Source organism: Phallusia mammillata, chromosome 7 (assembly GCF_965637545.1).
Source record: "Phallusia mammillata chromosome 7, kaPhaMamm4.hap1.1, whole genome shotgun sequence".
Lineage (NCBI taxonomy): Eukaryota > Metazoa > Chordata > Ascidiacea > Phlebobranchia > Ascidiidae > Phallusia > Phallusia mammillata.
The window spans coordinates 4390727-4409054 of NC_137258.1; the positions used below are offsets into that span (position 1 = coordinate 4390727).

At 42.8% G+C, this 18328-nt stretch overlaps 1 protein-coding gene across 1 annotated transcript; it reads right to left on the reverse strand.

The window, feature by feature from the left end:
* Positions 1 to 27: 27 nt before the first annotated feature.
* On the reverse strand, positions 28 to 8407 carry LOC145237396 (sodium-coupled monocarboxylate transporter 1-like). Its single transcript, XM_080100242.1, has 11 exons — positions 8160 to 8407; positions 6593 to 6732; positions 5838 to 5955; positions 5430 to 5652; positions 4785 to 4925; positions 4029 to 4247; positions 3569 to 3671; positions 3251 to 3412; positions 1748 to 1910; positions 1326 to 1457; positions 28 to 822 (listed from the first exon to the last, which is right to left on the reverse strand). The coding sequence occupies exons 1-11, from the start codon at positions 8365 to 8367 to the stop codon at positions 539 to 541; spliced, it is 1893 nt and encodes a 630-aa protein (XP_079956368.1). The 5' UTR covers positions 8368 to 8407; the 3' UTR covers positions 28 to 538.
* Positions 8408 to 18328: the final 9921 nt, after the last annotated feature.

The window sequence follows — 18328 nt, forward strand, 5'->3', positions numbered from 1 at the left end:
TCCCTAATCCATTGAATAAACCGCACTAATGGAACCGAATGGACTTTTTTCAGGCGTTGATAAAATATATCAACGAAATTGAACTTCTCATGGAAAGCCTTTGTTCTTGCGTAATTATTTTTCGTTATATCCCGCTGCCCTTGTACATTTTCGCTTGTGTGCTCGCAATACATTTTTCATTGCTCTGAAGAAGCCCGACCGTTCTGGTAGGCGAAACGTCAGCAAAACTACAAGTTCTTGAAACTACAACTAGTATTTTGTTTAGCATTACACCAGTTGAACGACAAATTTGTTAAACGTATATTGCAGTTGTTATCGTTGCAAACAGAAAACATTTCGTTCTACGTATAGGCCTATGCGTGCGAAAGGTTTGGGTGTAAATTCAATTAATCTCATATGTTCTCATAAACGAAGAAAAAATAGTTGAGAAAATCTGCTCAAAAAAACTTACCAAAAAAACGAAATAAGTAACACTTTTATCTATTCTACAGTGTATATAATAATTATAGTCCTAAAATAGCTCTGTGATATCGTCAAATCAAAGTGGCGTAACCTCGGGCTCGCTGATGCCCGAATCACGATCGTCTGTTACATAAGCAACGTTGGTGTTTCCGTTTTCTTTGATTTCTAACTCCTTGACATCCACCCAATCGTTCTCGGTCTTGCCTGTGTTTTTTCCCGACTCTTTCTCGTCTCTGTATTTGTCATAGGGCACGCCGCACCATAAAAATCTTCGAACCTTCTCAGGAAGCCACTTGAAGATTGGATGATCGAAAAATGGGATGGTGACACCAGCCGGTAACTCACTGGGACGTTGGTAACCTGTTTGGGCAATTTGTAAGTTTGTTTTTTGGTTTGTTTAAAATGTTAATGTTATTCAACCCGACAGTGCAGTTGTGTTTTTGATTAAGGGTCATGTGTTAATTGACACATGGTAATAAGTGTAGAGATGGTAGTATTTTGCATACAAGTCCCCGCACCTAAACACCTACATACATATTTTATATTACCCCAAGAAAATTACCACTTCGAAAGTCATTTTTTGCCTGTTATTTAAAAAGCAAAAGTTTAGGATTGTAAGTTATTAGTAGCTTATTTTCACTATTTTTTTCCTACCAATTGTAAAACTTATTTTTATAATCTTATGATTCCATTTAATTACAGCATAACCAGTACATATCCCGTTACTTTATCTACTTTGCCAAGTTCTTCCTTAAGTACGTGCCTCAAAACCCATGGCCAACCACAACAAAAATCCTTACATAAAGTCCAACTTAAACGATGCAACTCGGCGTTAATAAGATAAATAGCATTGCAATGGTCACCTGTTAGAAACGAAACGATGTGTCCAACAATCATTGCGACGACAAATCCAAAAACTCCGTAATACGCGTAGGAAAGAGAATACATTTCTGCAATCGGTGGTCTGTATGCTTCCGTCGTGGTTTGCAATGCATCTGTACATCAGGCGCGAGTTTGGTTAATATGTCAGTTTCATGACGTCATTGTTATCGAAATGAAGTCATAAAATGTATTTTTTAGAGAAAGTGCCTATTTAAAATATGCCTGATTTAAGAACATGCTAAATAACAAAATTGTGTTTTTTTTCTATATCGTCATATTTGATGACGTCATTATTCATTGACTTGTGTTGCCCTTGAAAAAAAGACATAAAAAAGCTATTTAATAACTAAACAAAACTCAGTGGTCGACCCGCTTTTTATAAGTTCCAGCAAAACGATGTTACCTGTAGTGAAAACATCAGGACCAACAGTTGTGTTCGGAAATACGCATTCCACTGTACTGCGTTCCAGCACCCGAAGGTATTTATTGGTCGGCGGATAAACTGTGCTTCCTATATAACACCAAACTGATACTGATAGTCCGCTTACAACGCCAGTGAAAGCTCCCTAAAAATGCAAGGCAATAAATAGTCAATAATTGATCCAATACCGTATTTACTCGATCGTAAGCCGCAGCTTATAAAATTTTTACCTCACCGCTTTTGCGGCTTACATTTTTATGTCGTACTGTATTTACACGATTGTAAGCCGCGGCTTATATTTTTTTTACGCTACAGTTTGTGCAGTTTACGATCGAGGGCGACTTAGATTGTTTTTTAAGGCACCTTAACGTATGGCTTACAGTCGAGGGCGGCTTACAATCAAGTAAATGCGGTTCAAAAAATAACCAATTTTTTGCTTATTGACTTCACACGTCAACATACGCTCTGCTGGGTAAAAATATTTGCGTGAGTTACAATTGTTGACAAATTGTTATGCTGTAGGGCAGGTGTGGCCAACACGTTGATCGCGATCGACTGGTCGATCGTCTGCTTATGACTGGTGGATCGCACTAAATTATCCACAACTAATCAAAAGCGTATTCATTTGAAATCAATTTTAAAATTAAATAATACCACACAGCACTTCTTACGGCAGGGCTCAATAATAATGTAAACATCACTTCTTTGGTATGTAACAGCTGTGATTTTGGCATCAAATTATGTCGTAACAAATACAATGTTTGTCGTAACAAACAGAGTGTTTGCGTTAATGAAGCAGATGCAATTGATTAAGGAAACGCAAAAGTTAAAGCATTTTACAGTTAAGGCTGTCTTTGACAGGATACACGCCTGATTATGAAAAGTTGGTAAACCATGTGATGACTTAAACATCCCACTGACTACTTTGATAAAAAATGTAGCCTACACATGCGACTTTTTATTGTCACAAGAACCAAATGATGCTTGACTTGACAATAAAACTCGAATATAAATATATGGTAATTGTCAATCAAATCTCATGCTGAAATTTACGTTATTGTTTTGTGTTAGTTGCAGTCTAAATTACCACAAATCAGTCGATCGTGTACAATTAAGAAAATTTTTGTCGATCTCAACGACTAACAAGTTGGCCACCCCTGCTGTAGGGCGATAACATAAAAAAGTGCGATTAAACAATACCTTACATCGCTAAATACGGCTTACAATCGAGGGCGGCATACATTAATTTCAGCCCACTGAAAATATATTAAAGTTATCAACTCCCTTAGTCACAAAAGGAAATAAAAAATGAATTAATTGCGGACTTAAGCATGGCACATTTAAGTTTTCTTTGGATAAAATGAAATACAAAAAACTTTAGGCGATTTTGTTCTATTTTTTTATTCGTTCCATAGTAGCATCCAAATGAAAGTTCTGCTATATTGTTCTTCGGCTCTTAAACTATTTCGCACTCGTATAACTCACCCATGAATTGCACCACGGAAAAGCCCAAGCCATCGTAAAGAGCGCAACGATAGGTCCAGATATCATTGAGTTGATGCTAAGTGCAGCGTTAAGAATTCCACCTAGATTCGACCCCAGGGCCGCCATAGCTAAGCAGCATCCGCCAAAGAAAACAACCAGAATCTGTCTCAGATAAAGTTTATAATTGAAAATTTCTGACTATAAGTTGTGACAGTGCTATATGCATGCTATCGAAATGGACCCCAAACTAACAACAACTGAGCAATTTAATCTTCATAGCCGAAACTTATAAACTTATTAAAAGTAATAATTTTGTACCTTAGAAATCCATACTGCTTGTGTCTGTGTTAACTTCTTATGGGGTTTTATAAAGTCTTCCAAAGTAACTGTGGCCATTGCGTTGATCCCAGACGATACGGTGCTGACAAAAAAATTATCTATTTTTTTGCAACAAATAAGCTATGAGTTTGCATCAAATCACTGAGATTTTCTGATCAACAGGGATGTTTTGTATAGATATATCGACCATTTAAGCACACTGATGATTAAGTAATTTGGCAACAAACGTAATTAAAAAAACATGTTTACTCCACGGAAACTATAACGTAAACATTTTTTCCATCAAAAAAAAGTTTAGTTACCCCTTTCCACTGATATATATATATCGGACCCAATGTTACCAAAAAAATTGTCTCGACTTAATATAAATAAGTTTTCCGTACAGACTAGGAATAGAGCGCAAAAATAGGAAAACAAGTCTTTTCTAACACAGTTTTACCTTAATGTGCCACTAAACGCGCTGCACAAATAAACGCCTGGAAGCCCAGGAAAAGCATAGAGAACGTCCATAACAAAGTAAGGCATCAGTTGATCGGTCGCTGACACCCACCCAGCATCGTACGGGTCGCAGTTCACGTAATAAGCGAACATTGTTAGACCTGACAAACCGGCCAACACCATAATGGTACACATTCCAAATGCGTTCATGTAGACTGATCTAAGTAAAATAGAGCACAGAAATTAGTACTTGTAGATTGCGTGCTTGTGCTATAAGATCTAGCTTTCTTGCATCAGAATCACAAGTGGCACTAAACCAGTATCTTATACTCAAAATCCGTGCTGCATAAACAGGTGTTATCCCAACACTATGTAAGGATAGACGCGAAAAGCGACACGTTTTATTTTTCAAAAGTTTCTGCAAATGCTCATGGTATCACCAGTGATATATGAAGGTGTTATCTCAACTTGAAAACGAGCAGGTAAAGAGTTTACAAATTTGGCCTTGGGAACGGACCATTGCACGTTTGTTGTTAAGACATGGTCAGTAAACGTAGTTTTATTCGTAGATTCTTTAGTACATGTAGTAGGTAATGGGATTGGTGGTGATTATATTTGGAATTAGCGGAAAAGAAGCCACTATAGCATAGATAAAGGAATAGGCACGTAATAAATAGTGCAGCTATAATATCTGTCAATTAGTCGTACAATTTTGCCTTAACTATATAATGCAATAGAAATAACGAAGTTTACTTACGCTTTTGCGTGACGCTCAGATTTGCAACACAGGTATCTTTGCACTACGGTCTGCGTGGTACAATACGTCCCCACCCATGTCATGGTTCCCCCCACAAGAATTGACCAAAACGTGTGTCGAATACGAGGGTCGCCTTCAAAGCTGCAATGATAAATATTATTGTACACATTGGAACTTTCGATTTTTTTCGGTTAAAAAGTTGTTTGCAAATTTTGAACCGAATTCTGTTTCAACCCCAAAAGCAGTTTTATTTCATTAAACAAAAAACCATAGATGCTGTCATCGACCTTTTTACCCTTATGAGGTTACCAGACCCACTCCTACGATCTTGAAACCACTTTAAAAGAAAACCATTACATTTTTGATATTTTAAAGGTGTTTTCTGTTTTTTTTTTAACTTTGCATGATTTGAAACTACAGGTATTTGTGCAAGATAATTAACTTCAAGTGTATCGTAAATATAACTTCAGCATGACTTGCAATTTAGTAATTTATCGAAAAATGTTTAAACATTGCTTCCGGAAGTAAACTTGCACACCTTTACTTCACCATGTCTGCATTGAAAGTTTTTATACCTCGCCCGAAAACCAAATACAAACTCAAAGAACACAATGCAAGCAGAACCCAAAAGAAAAATCGACTTACTGAACAAAATCAATACGCCCTCGTGAGTTCGCAATTTTCCATACATTTTCTATCCCTCCCAGTACAATGCATCCTTGTATAATAACAGCAATGAATCCCACGGCCATGACGATGCATTGAAAGACGTCAGTCCATATTACCGCCTTCAGCCCTCCCAGTGTTGTGTAAAACGTGCACACCACACCCGTGACGGCAATAGACGTCCATAAATCCAAACCAGTCACTAAAAAACAACAGCAAAAATGTTATGCAATTTTTTATTGTTTCCAAGTAATGTCAATTGTCGGTATTATTAAAGCAATGGTTTTGACGACATGCGTGTTTAACGTAATGTAAGAATCCTGTATAGTTTACAGGGTATACGATGGTAGGACACAGGTTTAAAGACATAAAATCGAATTCTATTACCTTCATTGAGTGCCAGGGCTGGTGCATAGATAACAATTCCAATATAAATCACTTGGTTAATGATGAAAATGGTCGTGGCCATCACACGAATATATTTACTGAATCGAAGTTCAAGATACTGAAAAATCAAACAAAAATATTTAAGTGGTTAATCAAAATAGGGGCAAAACACCAGGGGCAAAACACCGCCAATTCATAAGATCAACGGCAAACTAGAACCCTACAGTTGTATAGATTTCCGCCTAAATCAAAAGAACCTTATAATTAACCCAATTTTTATTGTCCCCTTGCAGATGAATTTTATTCAATTCCTATTTAAATAAAAAGCAATATTACCAATTACGACGTCACAGAAGAATAACATCGCAAAACTGTAATGTAGTTACCCCCCGAAAAAAGTACCCTTTTCTGGGATAATTACCCACAAGTTGAAAACCAGTGGCGTGAAAAAAATTCTTGTTTCTTTTGCATTATAGTAGGGGTACATTATTCTTTGCAATCAACGTTTTTTTGTGTTATAGTCCACTAAACCCTGTTTAATACTTGACAGCTGTGAATTGTACACGCCAGACAAAAAGAGGAGTATATCGAATCAAGTTCGACATGCAAAGAATTTGAGTGGAATCACAAAAGGCAGGAATATAAAATCAAAAACAAGAAAATTGTGTGCGAAAAAGGGAAAAATCGCTTGTCCGAGTTTTAGGTAAGTTTACTATCCAAACCATTACAGAAGTTTTGAAGTCACTTTTAATCACCTCATAGGTGCTGGTGATGTGTTGTCTGTAATACAGAGGAATGTAGATTTCCGCTGACACAATGGCAACGATAATGTAACTGAGCATATACCAAGTGAACATCGTCCCGTAAATGTAAAACTCTGACGGGGTACCTATAACTGGAAAAACAAAAACAATCCGTTTAAATGATACTCGACGACGAAAGAACACAGAATAAGGAAGAGCCGCAGGTGCTTGATCCATTGTTTTTTAATCTTACATATATGATGTAAAAATAAAATGGGAGCGCCAAGTTGTTAGCGGGCCTTAACCTTGGACCCTAACCTGAAAGTACGTACAAAGCTCCCTTTTTAAACCCCCAATTAGGCGCCAAGGACTTGTTTACCAAATGAATCAACTTGGCCGACATGTCTACGCAAAGGTATAATAAATGTTCGGCTGTACGCAACAAACTATTGTACACCCAGTTCGCATACAAATTCGTAAAAGAAAGTTAACTTACGACGCAAATGTGCAAAAGTTGAAATTTGCAGGCCTGCATTTTTAAACCTGACCCTGACTAGTCTACAACTATATGGGAGCGGCCAATTTTCTCGCTTTTGGCTGTTCAAGAATTTATTGGGTTGACGAAAACCGCTCAATGCGGAAGGAAAAGTGTTTGGTGACTCATGCGTGGTAATGAAAACCATTTAAGTTTTTACTTATTTTTGCTATGTGGACAAATAATATTTTAAATATTGACCGAAGCACTTTCAAAACAACCATTATTCGGGTACTATAGCTTGGTTTGGTCTATACATATTTAATGTATCCCTCTTCCCCAATACAAATTAGTGGAAATTTGTGACGGTTTGTGGCACTTTACGGTCCCATGTATAACTGTTTTTGAAGTTCATTTTCGCAACATGTACAGGAATTTGCGAAACATATAAAAACTCCGGTTTTATCAGGGGTTACGCACTGTATGATTAGTAACGAATTGTGAGGTCGCGGATTAAATGAATCACTCACTCAAACTCCTTTCCTATAAACTGTAATTGCGCCGACTTATGGTAAGTTCACCATGGGAAAACAATCAGTGCATTGTTTGCTTTGTGGTGAATAGCACGAAAACGTTTGCATAACAAGTCATGACAAATGTTTGCATGTTGCTTAAGTGCAAACAAAATCAAATTGTCGGCGTTAGATGATTCATACAAATGAGATTTTCGTTGTCAAACAGCAAAAGGAGTTCATCGACTTGAATATTTAACAACTGCAGTCTTTACTCCTTTTTATCAGCGTGTACAGCGTTTTGAATCTAAGTTTATATGTAACTTATGTCGTGTGTATCAAGGGTAAAAATATAAGCTTACCACTTAAGTGAACAAAAATGTTTTAGATTGGAACGCTGTTAATGACAGAAAAGGGGCAAAATGTATGTCCCACGTCTAAGCATCGATCAAAACTCATACAACACATGCAAATATGCAAATATAATAACACTCCCAACCACCAATTTTTCCATAAGCACCTCACCATTTTCTTAATTGTTGGGAAAAGGATAGTATGACACCCCAGTTGCCTATGTATATCTTCTATTTACTTGTTATTGCAGACAGGAATCCCGCCGTGAGAGAAAATCCCACCGGAACTGCATGCATTTGTCGTCCTCCCATCAAGTAGTCATCGCTGTTGTTTGTTTTCTTTCTCGAAATCAGAGCGAAGAAAATTCCTATACAAGCCGAGACAAGAAACAAACCACCGAAAACTACGTAATCCCAAACACCGAAGGAACGAGTGATTTCTTCCATTTTTTAATATTTTAATGAAATAATTAAGACTTAACTTTTGCAAACCACTGTAATACAAAGTATTTTTATAGTAATTTTCACTGCGGTTTCTATACGTTCCTTTCATTTCAAACACTATGACAATTATAGAAGTCAAGCCTTAATTTGTTATCATGGTAAAGAAAGATATTTTTTTAATTGCGGTACATTAACAAATATTTGCGGGTCACTATTAAAAATTAGCAAAAAAATAATTGCATGAGACAGATTTTGGGAAGATAGGCTCGGCATAAACACCCAATTTTAATCCACGATTACCATGAAATGAGAGCATAGCAACTCTACAACTATGCATATTACGGGGCAAAAATTTAGACATATAGTTAAAACTACTGTTTTACATAGATTATGAACATGTAAGTATGTTTGTATTACCGCACGGGTGACTTTGCTTGGTCAATCACTGGTTTAAAAGAATCAAGGCGAGCTTAGTCTCGTCGCTACTGGTTTTACCTTCTATTAACTTAAGTCTATTTGCAGACGCGTATTTCACTTAATTTATAATTTTGGTCTAAACGACGGTTTCAAATTTGTTTTGTCCCATTAACGTCGCACGGTATCGATCATAAAAATCTCGTTGGTGAGAAAAAAATAAGCACCAAGTCTGGCATTCGCTTTCTCGCAGCCGTATGTTCCACGTTTTAAACTTTACGATTATGGTCACCGGCAGCTACTGACGTCAATATGTGACGCATTCTCTGGGGTCAAAGTTTGCGTAGTAAAAAATTAACGTTTGCTGAGGTCTGTTGTTGTGGAGTGTATCAGTTTTAGGCAACGCAATTCTGCTGTACATAATTTCAGCCTAAATTTACACAATTACTTGATATCGTAATTTATCCTTAAATGTATGAGTCTAAATTTGCCTACCCTTGCAGAATTGTCTGCCGACGCCTATGAATTTAGGTTATCTGTATAAAACAAGCTTCATCATTTAATTTTACTTATGGGCAGAAATTCTACACCTAACTAATATTCATGATAAAATTAAAGTTCGTCACTAAACTGACAACGAAACGTTTCCAATACGTGCCTTACTGAACAGTCGTTTAACGCAATAAAATTAGATCTCTTTGAATGTAACAAAAATGTTGGTTACCGCATTTTTCTCATATTCGTCCACATTAACAAGTTCTTTCACTTGAATATGTCCTGTACTATCAGCAAAACTTACCAACATTGCACATCAGCTTTGTGGTATAAACCAATGCGCTAATATACTTTGCACCATACCCTACCACTATTTGATCTTCGTGTGCAAACCTGAAGCGAGGTTTGTGGACTTACAGACTAACGCAATTATGTCAACACCGTCCCTGCATAGGAAAACAGCATCTTTGGTTGCTGTTCTGATCCAAATTGTCTTTTACGACTCGTCAGCAAATGCTGGTGTGCTATTGGCAGTTTGTTAACAGCTATTTTGGTAAACTGTTTAAAAACAAATAGTAAAAAACGTTTTGTAGCGTTTTAAACTGATCTCTGCAAAACCGTGTACCAAATTGTTTTCGACATACGTAAAGTTAAAGCACATGAAAAATACAACACTTCTTCGAGTTGGTCTTTAGTTAAGAAGTTAAGTCATGTTTTAAACACATTTGACTGCGCTGAGGTCACTCACAGACAAGCTAAATGTTGGTAAATTGCGAAAATTTTATTAGGTAGACCAAATTGCTTTCTAATTTTAATTGACTTGTAGTTTTTGGCATTTAGTAGCCACTGAAAGGCTTAAGCCTACTATCTAAGTAATCTCAATTTATCTCGTCACTCAAGTATGAAATCCAGTGCTCTTTCGGACAAAAAGTGAACAGCTGCTGAACTTGTGTAGCCTCAAACATGCCTATAATTCATTTTTTGGGCTAACCACAAAATCTCACATCAACAGCTATTGGTTAACAGACAGCACTACGTTGAACCGTTTGCCCGATTTATGTTTTCGGTGGAAAAAAAATCAATAAGGCGTGATATAATGGGATAGCATACGGTCAGCGCAGCAAGTTTACACACATGTAGGTAGAACGTGTTACTACTACGAGCGTCTTCAGCAATGTATGTGTCTTTAGACATGTAAACAGGGCGTTAGGTAAACATTACCTGTATGCTTGGGTAGGACAATTTTGTCGTAACGTTTCATGCTGTAAGCTATTGGTTGCAACGCATACGATTGGAATATATTATGATCTCTTTTAAAAGTTTTAATTTTCGGAAAATAGGTAGTGAATTCATCGTTATTGTATAGATAGGACTGACAAAAGTTATCTTTGGATTCGTTGATTCGTTTTTCGCCCGACTATTTCCTATAAATTGGATCATAATTTGACCTCCAACGAAAATATAAAGAAACGAAATCAAGACCTTCGTTGATGGAATCCGAAGTCGTTGAAAAACGCTCGGTTTGAAAAAAGAACTTTAATCACTTTTTCACTTGTTTTATTTATCATCATCGCTGCTGGTCAAGAATCAAATCTATTTTTCAGATCGTCGATGGAGGCTCCAAATCGTGCAAACCATCGACGTAGCTCATACTTTTAGTTTAAATCAGTGAGGGCATATTGAATAGTAAAGCCCTGAAGGTTTAGTTTAGTAAAAAAAGTTCCGAATTCATTTTCAATAATTATTAGATTTGATTTTCTGTATATTATTTAAATTACTTCAACTTTGTTAAGCTGCTTCTATAACTCTTTTCTTTCATTTAAGGAGAAACAAATTTTTTAAGTGAATACTGTTGAATATAAGTTATAGCTTGTTATATAATTAGTATTAGAATCAGGAAGTCGAACCGCTTGTCATATGGGTTCAGGTTCGGTTCGGGTTCACTTTGTTTTGTTTTTAAGGGTTCGGGTTCGGTTCAAGTTTTTAAAAATGTATGTTTTCGGGTTCGGGTTTTGTTCCGGTTCAAGCAAATTATCCGGTCCAAACCGGTTTGCGGTTTTTAAACGGGTTCAAATTTCCATTAGTTAAATTTTAATTCGACCCAAATTTTGACCGTGTAATGTTATTTTTGATACGCGACATAACTTTTATCTCGCGTTTTCTTTAGTGCGCTGTTTTGAAAAAAATCGCAAAATATAATACAGGCTGCATTTTTAATGGTTTAGGTCCAACGTCAAACAAACTATGTGGTTCAACTCCGGTTCGGGTTTTTAGAACATCGTAATTAGCCGTTCGGGTTAAATGAAATAAACCGCTCAAACCGGGTCGCGGGTTCGGGTTCAGTTCCGGTTCGACTCCCTGATTGGAATGTACATCACATAGGGGAGGTGCGGATTTTATCTACAGTTAGTTTTAGTTTATCTGTAAATGAAATAAGGTTGAGTCATGTGGTTAAAAGCACACAACACTTATAACGCAACAGGCAAAATTCGTATCATTTTACCGATAAGTGCAAAAATAAAGTTACAGCCCATCAGGGGATAATCAAGGAAAAATTTTTTATCTACGAAATAAGGCGAAGTGCATGAAATACCGCCGTTAGGAAGCAGAGGAGGTGGCAAAGCAACAACACACTCGACTATTAAACAACCGACAGTTGGGGAAACCACAAACAAAAAATTATGTTAAATCCTTGTACGACAGAATTTGTTTGAAGCACATAACGAATGTCTTGACCCGTAAATAATAAAAACCACATATTTTACCAAACCAAGCTTCATGAACATGAGCCCACAAACACAAAGTTTCGCGCTGGCAGGCGGTCTTCGACGTCCAGCCGATGTTCAGCGCTTAACCCAAGGCCACACATCTAAGAACTCCCTTGTTCGTTGGCTGTTATTCGGTGCCAAGTCCTCTGGGCCGATGACACTGAAAACAAACGTACCAGGGCCCGTTAGACTATCGTGTGGGGACCATATCAAGTAGTGGCGACGGTTTTGCGTTGGGTGTACAAGGGCGCGTGCCCGCGCAGTTGCTACAATGTTTCGTCGCTATATTTCCTCTTAATGTCACGTCGCTGCATGTCTTGTTTGCATATATTTTCTGACGGAATAAAACGTTTTATGTACGACCAATTGCAGTAGGTTCTGAAAAACCACAAACAGAAGTTGTGCAAAAGGATTCAAAAGTCTTGCTGCTTAGGGCGGGCTCGACGCGTCACTGCTGATCTGGTGCTTTGCACATTGCTTAGCGGTGACGTAGAGCTTTCGATGCGCAAGTACCATCGCCTCCTGATAGGCTAAGGACCAGCTCCGTTCCTCTTGGACTAGGGAGGGCGCAGTGCTGGGGCTTTTCGCTCCTGACGTCACCTGTGACGGAGCTGGGGACGAGCCGACGTCCGAGTTGCCGAAACAACCAGAACGAGCTTCACTCAAGCCCTTAAATGTGGGATATTTCAATAGATGTCCGTATTTTCTGTTTGTGGTTTCCTTTCCTGTTAACTCATTTTCATGCAATCAGGTGGTCGCAACGTTGACACGGTTCAGTAGTTCTTAGTCACGTGAGTTACTGCTTCGGCGCGGAAATCCCCCAAGTCGAAGCGCGCACTGTGTCAGCAGGTCGCTCGCCAAAAGACTACTGGACGGAACTGAGTCGCTCGAATCGACCCGCTCCGTTACTTGCCCTGCTTGTCACGACCCGTTTTCGCAGCAGGCCGCGTGCCAGGCACCAGGGAGTCGAAGTCGTTGCCACACTAAACTCCATTTTCAAGTTATGTGGTGCACCCACAAACACAAAGTTTCGTGCTAGCAGACGGTCATCGACGTTTGGCCGATGTTTCCACCGGTGTTCTTCCGCTGAACCTGAGCCGAGACACCGAGCAACTTACTGTTTGTTGGGTGCGACTTGTGCCGTATAAATCGTCTTGACCGATGCCACCGGAAAACGAACAGCCCAATGCCCGCTAGACGGTCGTGTGGAGACGATGTCTAGTTGTGGTGAGGGCTTTGCGTTGGGCGTGCGGGAGCGCTCGCCTGCGCAATTGCGACATCTCGTCGTCGCTACGTTACCACCTAATGCCACGTCGCTGAATTGCTCTTGTTTCCATGCATCTGCTCACGTAACAAAACGATTTCTCTACGAACAGTTGCAGCACCTTTCCGCAAACCACAAACAGAAATTTGTTTGTAGAATCGAAAAGAGGCAATTTTTCCTTTTCTGTAAGCTTTGGGAGGTGAAAGTCTTGCTGCTTCGGAGCCGACGCGTCACTGCTGAGCGTTTTGTGGTGACGTAGAGCTTTCGATGCGCAAGTACCATCGCCCTCTAAAAAGCTACGGACCAGCTCCGCTCCTCTTGGGCGAGAGAGGGTGTAGTGCTGGGGCTTCGTGCTCCAGCATTGCTCCCCCTCTCTTGCGCAAGAAGCCGCCTAGCGGGACGCTTTGACCCCCGCGATGGTTGGCTATTTTGAGCGGGCTTGGTTAAAATAGAGCCTTGTGCTCTTTTTTCGTTTGTCTCATCGATCGTAAAAAAGCTTCCGAATTTTTTTTGGGGGGATCGCTGCCGCCTCACAGCAGCAGCGCAGCAGCGTGACGACACAAAAAGCAGTCCCGCGGCGCATACGTCATGGTTTCTTAGAGTAGTAATCCCAACGCCCACGTGGGCACGGGCAACGTCAGCACCACGACTTGCTACAAGAGAGGAGCGGTGCCGAGCACAAGGCCCGCACCGAGCCTCAAGAGAGGAGCGGTGCCGAGCACAAGGCCCAGCACCTATCTCCCCGAACAAGCCGAGAGGCCGGCGCTGCAAACAGAAGCCCACTCGACTCGTCCCCGTTGCTACCGCCGAAACAGAATGCCGTCGTGGCTCGGGAATCCGGCTGTGAAGGCCGATTCCCGAGGTCGGACGTCACCTGTGACGGAGCTGGGGGACGAGCCGACGTCCAGTTGCCGAAACAACCAGAACGAGCTTCACTCAAGCCCTAAAATGTGGGATATTTCAATAGATGTCGATATTTTCTGTTTGTGGTTTCCTTTTCGGGTAGACTCATTTTCATGCAATCAGGTGGTCGCAACGTTGACACGGTTCAGTAGTTCTTAGTCACGTGAGTGACTGCTTCGGCGCGGAAATCCCCCAAGTCGAAGCGCGCACTGTGTCAGCAGGTCGCTCGCCAAAAGACTACTGCACGGAACTGAGTCGCTCGAATCGACCCGCTCCGTTAATTGCCCTGCTTGTCACGACCCGTTTTTGCAGCAGGCCGCGTGCCAGGCACCAGGGAGTCGAAGTCGTTGCCACACCAAACTCCATTTTCGAGTTATGTGGTGCACCCACAAACACAAAGTTTCGTGCTAGCAGACGGTCATCGACGTTTGGCCGATGTTTCCACCGGTGTTCTTCCGCTGAACCTGAGCCGAGACACCGAGCAACTTACTGTTTGTTGGGTGCGACTTGTGCCGTATAAGTCGTCTTGACCGATGCCACCGGAAAACGAACAGCCCAATGCCCGCTAGACGGACGTGTGGAGACGATGTCTAGTTGTGGTGAGGGCTTTGCGTTGGGCGTGCGGGAGCGCTCGCCTGCGCAATTGCGACATCTCGTCGTCGCTACGTTACCACCTAATGCCACGTCGCTGAATTGCTCTTGTTTCCATGCATCTGCTCACGTAACAAAACGATTTCTCTACGAACAGTTGCAGCACCTTTCCGCAAACCACAAACAGAAATTTGTTTGTAGAATCGAAAAGAGGCAATTTTTCCTTTTCTGTAAGCTTTGGGAGGTGAAAGTCTTGCTGCTTCGGAGCCGACGCGTCACTGCTGAGCGTTTTGTGGTGACGTAGAGCTTTCGATGCGCAAGTACCATCGCCCTCTAAAAAGCTACGGACCAGCTCCGCTCCTCTTGGGCGAGAGAGGGTGTAGTGCTGGGGCTTCGTGCTCCAGCATTGCTCCCCCTCTCTTGCGCAAGAAGCCGCCTAGCGGGACGCTTTGACCCCCGCGATGGTTGGCTATTTTGAGCGGGCTTGGTTAAAATAGAGCCTTGTGCTCTTTTTTCGTTTGTCTCATCGATCGTAAAAAAGCTTCCGAATTTTTTTGGGGGGGATCGCTGCCGCCTCACAGCAGCAGCGCAGCAGCGTGACGACACAAAAAGCAGTCCCGCGGCGCATACGTCATGGTTTCTTAGAGTAGTAATCCCAACGCCCACGTGGGCACGGGCAACGTCAGCACCACGACTTGCTACAAGAGAGGAGCGGTGCCGAGCACAAGGCCCGCACCGAGCCTCAAGAGAGGAGCGGTGCCGAGCACAAGGCCCAGCACCTATCTCCCCGAACAAGCCGAGAGGCCGGCGCTGCAAACAGAAGCCCACTCGACTCGTCCCCGTTGCTACCGCCGAAACAGAATGCCGTCGTGGCTCGGGAATCCGGCTGTGAAGGCCGATTCCCGAGGTCGGACGTCACCTGTGACGGAGCTGGGGGACGAGCCGACGTCCAGTTGCCGAAACAACCAGAACGAGCTTCACTCAAGCCCTAAAATGTGGGATATTTCAATAGATGTCGATATTTTCTGTTTGTGGTTTCCTTTTCGGGTGGACTCATTTTCATGGAATCAGGTGGTCGCAACGTTGACACGGTTCAGTAGTTCTTAGTCACGTGAGTGACTGCTTCGGCGCGGAAATCCCCCAAGTCGAAGCGCGCACTGTGTCAGCAGGTCGCTCGCCAAAAGACTACTGCACGGAACTGAGTCGCTCGAATCGACCCGCTCCGTTAATTGCCCTGCTTGTCACGACCCGTTTTTGCAGCAGGCCGCGTGCCAGGCACCAGGGAGTCGAAGTCGTTGCCACACCAAACTCCATTTTCGAGTTATGTGGTGCACCCACAAACACAAAGTTTCGTGCTAGCAGACGGTCATCGACGTTTGGCCGATGTTTCCACCGGTGTTCTTCCGCTGAACCTGAGCCGAGACACCGAGCAACTTACTGTTTGTTGGGTGCGACTTGTGCCGTATAAGTCGTCTTGACCGATGCCACCGGAAAACGAACAGCCCAATGCCCGCTAGACGGACGTGTGGAGACGATGTCTAGTTGTGGTGAGGGCTTTGCGTTGGGCGTGCGGGAGCGCTCGCCTGCGCAATTGCGACATCTCGTCGTCGCTACGTTACCACCTAATGCCACGTCGCTGAATTGCTCTTGTTTCCATGCATCTGCTCACGTAACAAAACGATTTCTCTACGAACAGTTGCAGCACCTTTCCGCAAACCACAAACAGAAATTTGTTTGTAGAATCGAAAAGAGGCAATTTTTCCTTTTCTGTAAGCTTTGGGAGGTGAAAGTCTTGCTGCTTCGGAGCCGACGCGTCACTGCTGAGCGTTTTGTGGTGACGTAGAGCTTTCGATGCGCAAGTACCATCGCCCTCTAAAAAGCTACGGACCAGCTCCGCTCCTCTTGGGCGAGAGAGGGTGTAGTGCTGGGGCTTCGTGCTCCAGCATTGCTCCCCCTCTCTTGCGCAAGAAGCCGCCTAGCGGGACGCTTTGACCCCCGCGATGGTTGGCTATTTTGAGCGGGCTTGGTTAAAATAGAGCCTTGTGCTCTTTTTTCGTTTGTCTCATCGATCGTAAAAAAGCTTCCGAATTTTTTTTGGGGGGATCGCTGCCGCCTCACAGCAGCAGCGCAGCAGCGCAGCAGCGTGACGACACAAAAAGCAGTCCCGCGGCGCATACGTCATGGTTTCTTAGAGTAGTAATCCCAACGCCCACGTGGGCACGGGCAACGTCAGCACCACGACTTGCTACAAGAGAGGAGCGGTGCCGAGCACAAGGCCCGCACCGAGCCTCAAGAGAGGAGCGGTGCCGAGCACAAGGCCCAGCACCTATCTCCCCGAACAAGCCGAGAGGCCGGCGCTGCAAACAGAAGCCCACTCGACTCGTCCCCGTTGCTACCGCCGAAACAGAATGCCGTCGTGGCTCGGGAATCCGGCTGTGAAGGCCGATTCCCGAGGTCGGACGTCACCTGTGACGGAGCTGGGGGACGAGCCGACGTCCAGTTGCCGAAACAACCAGAACGAGCTTCACTCAAGCCCTAAAATGTGGGATATTTCAATAGATGTCGATATTTTCTGTTTGTGGTTTCCTTTTCGGGTGGACTCATTTTCATGCAATCAGGTGGTCGCAACGTTGACACGGTTCAGTAGTTCTTAGTCACGTGAGTGACTGCTTCGGCGCGGAAATCCCCCAAGTCGAAGCGCGCACTGTGTCAGCAGGTCGCTCGCCAAAAGACTACTGCACGGAACTGAGTCGCTCGAATCGACCCGCTCCGTTAATTGCCCTGCTTGTCACGACCCGTTTTTGCAGCAGGCCGCGTGCCAGGCACCAGGGAGTCGAAGTCGTTGCCACACCAAACTCCATTTTCGAGTTATGTGGTGCACCCACAAACACAAAGTTTCGTGCTAGCAGACGGTCATCGACGTTTGGCCGATGTTTCCACCGGTGTTCTTCCGCTGAACCTGAGCCGAGACACCGAGCAACTTACTGTTTGTTGGGTGCGACTTGTGCCGTATAAGTCGTCTTGACCGATGCCACCGGAAAACGAACAGCCCAATGCCCGCTAGACGGACGTGTGGAGACGATGTCTAGTTGTGGTGAGGGCTTTGCGTTGGGCGTGCGGGAGCGCTCGCCTGCGCAATTGCGACATCTCGTCGTCGCTACGTTACCACCTAATGCCACGTCGCTGAATTGCTCTTGTTTCCATGCATCTGCTCACGTAACAAAACGATTTCTCTACGAACAGTTGCAGCACCTTTCCGCAAACCACAAACAGAAATTTGTTTGTAGAATCGAAAAGAGGCAATTTTTCCTTTTCTGTAAGCTTTGGGAGGTGAAAGTCTTGCTGCTTCGGAGCCGACGCGTCACTGCTGAGCGTTTTGTGGTGACGTAGAGCTTTCGATGCGCAAGTACCATCGCCCTCTAAAAAGCTACGGACCAGCTCCGCTCCTCTTGGGCGAGAGAGGGTGTAGTGCTGGGGCTTCGTGCTCCAGCATTGCTCCCCCTCTCTTGCGCAAGAAGCCGCCTAGCGG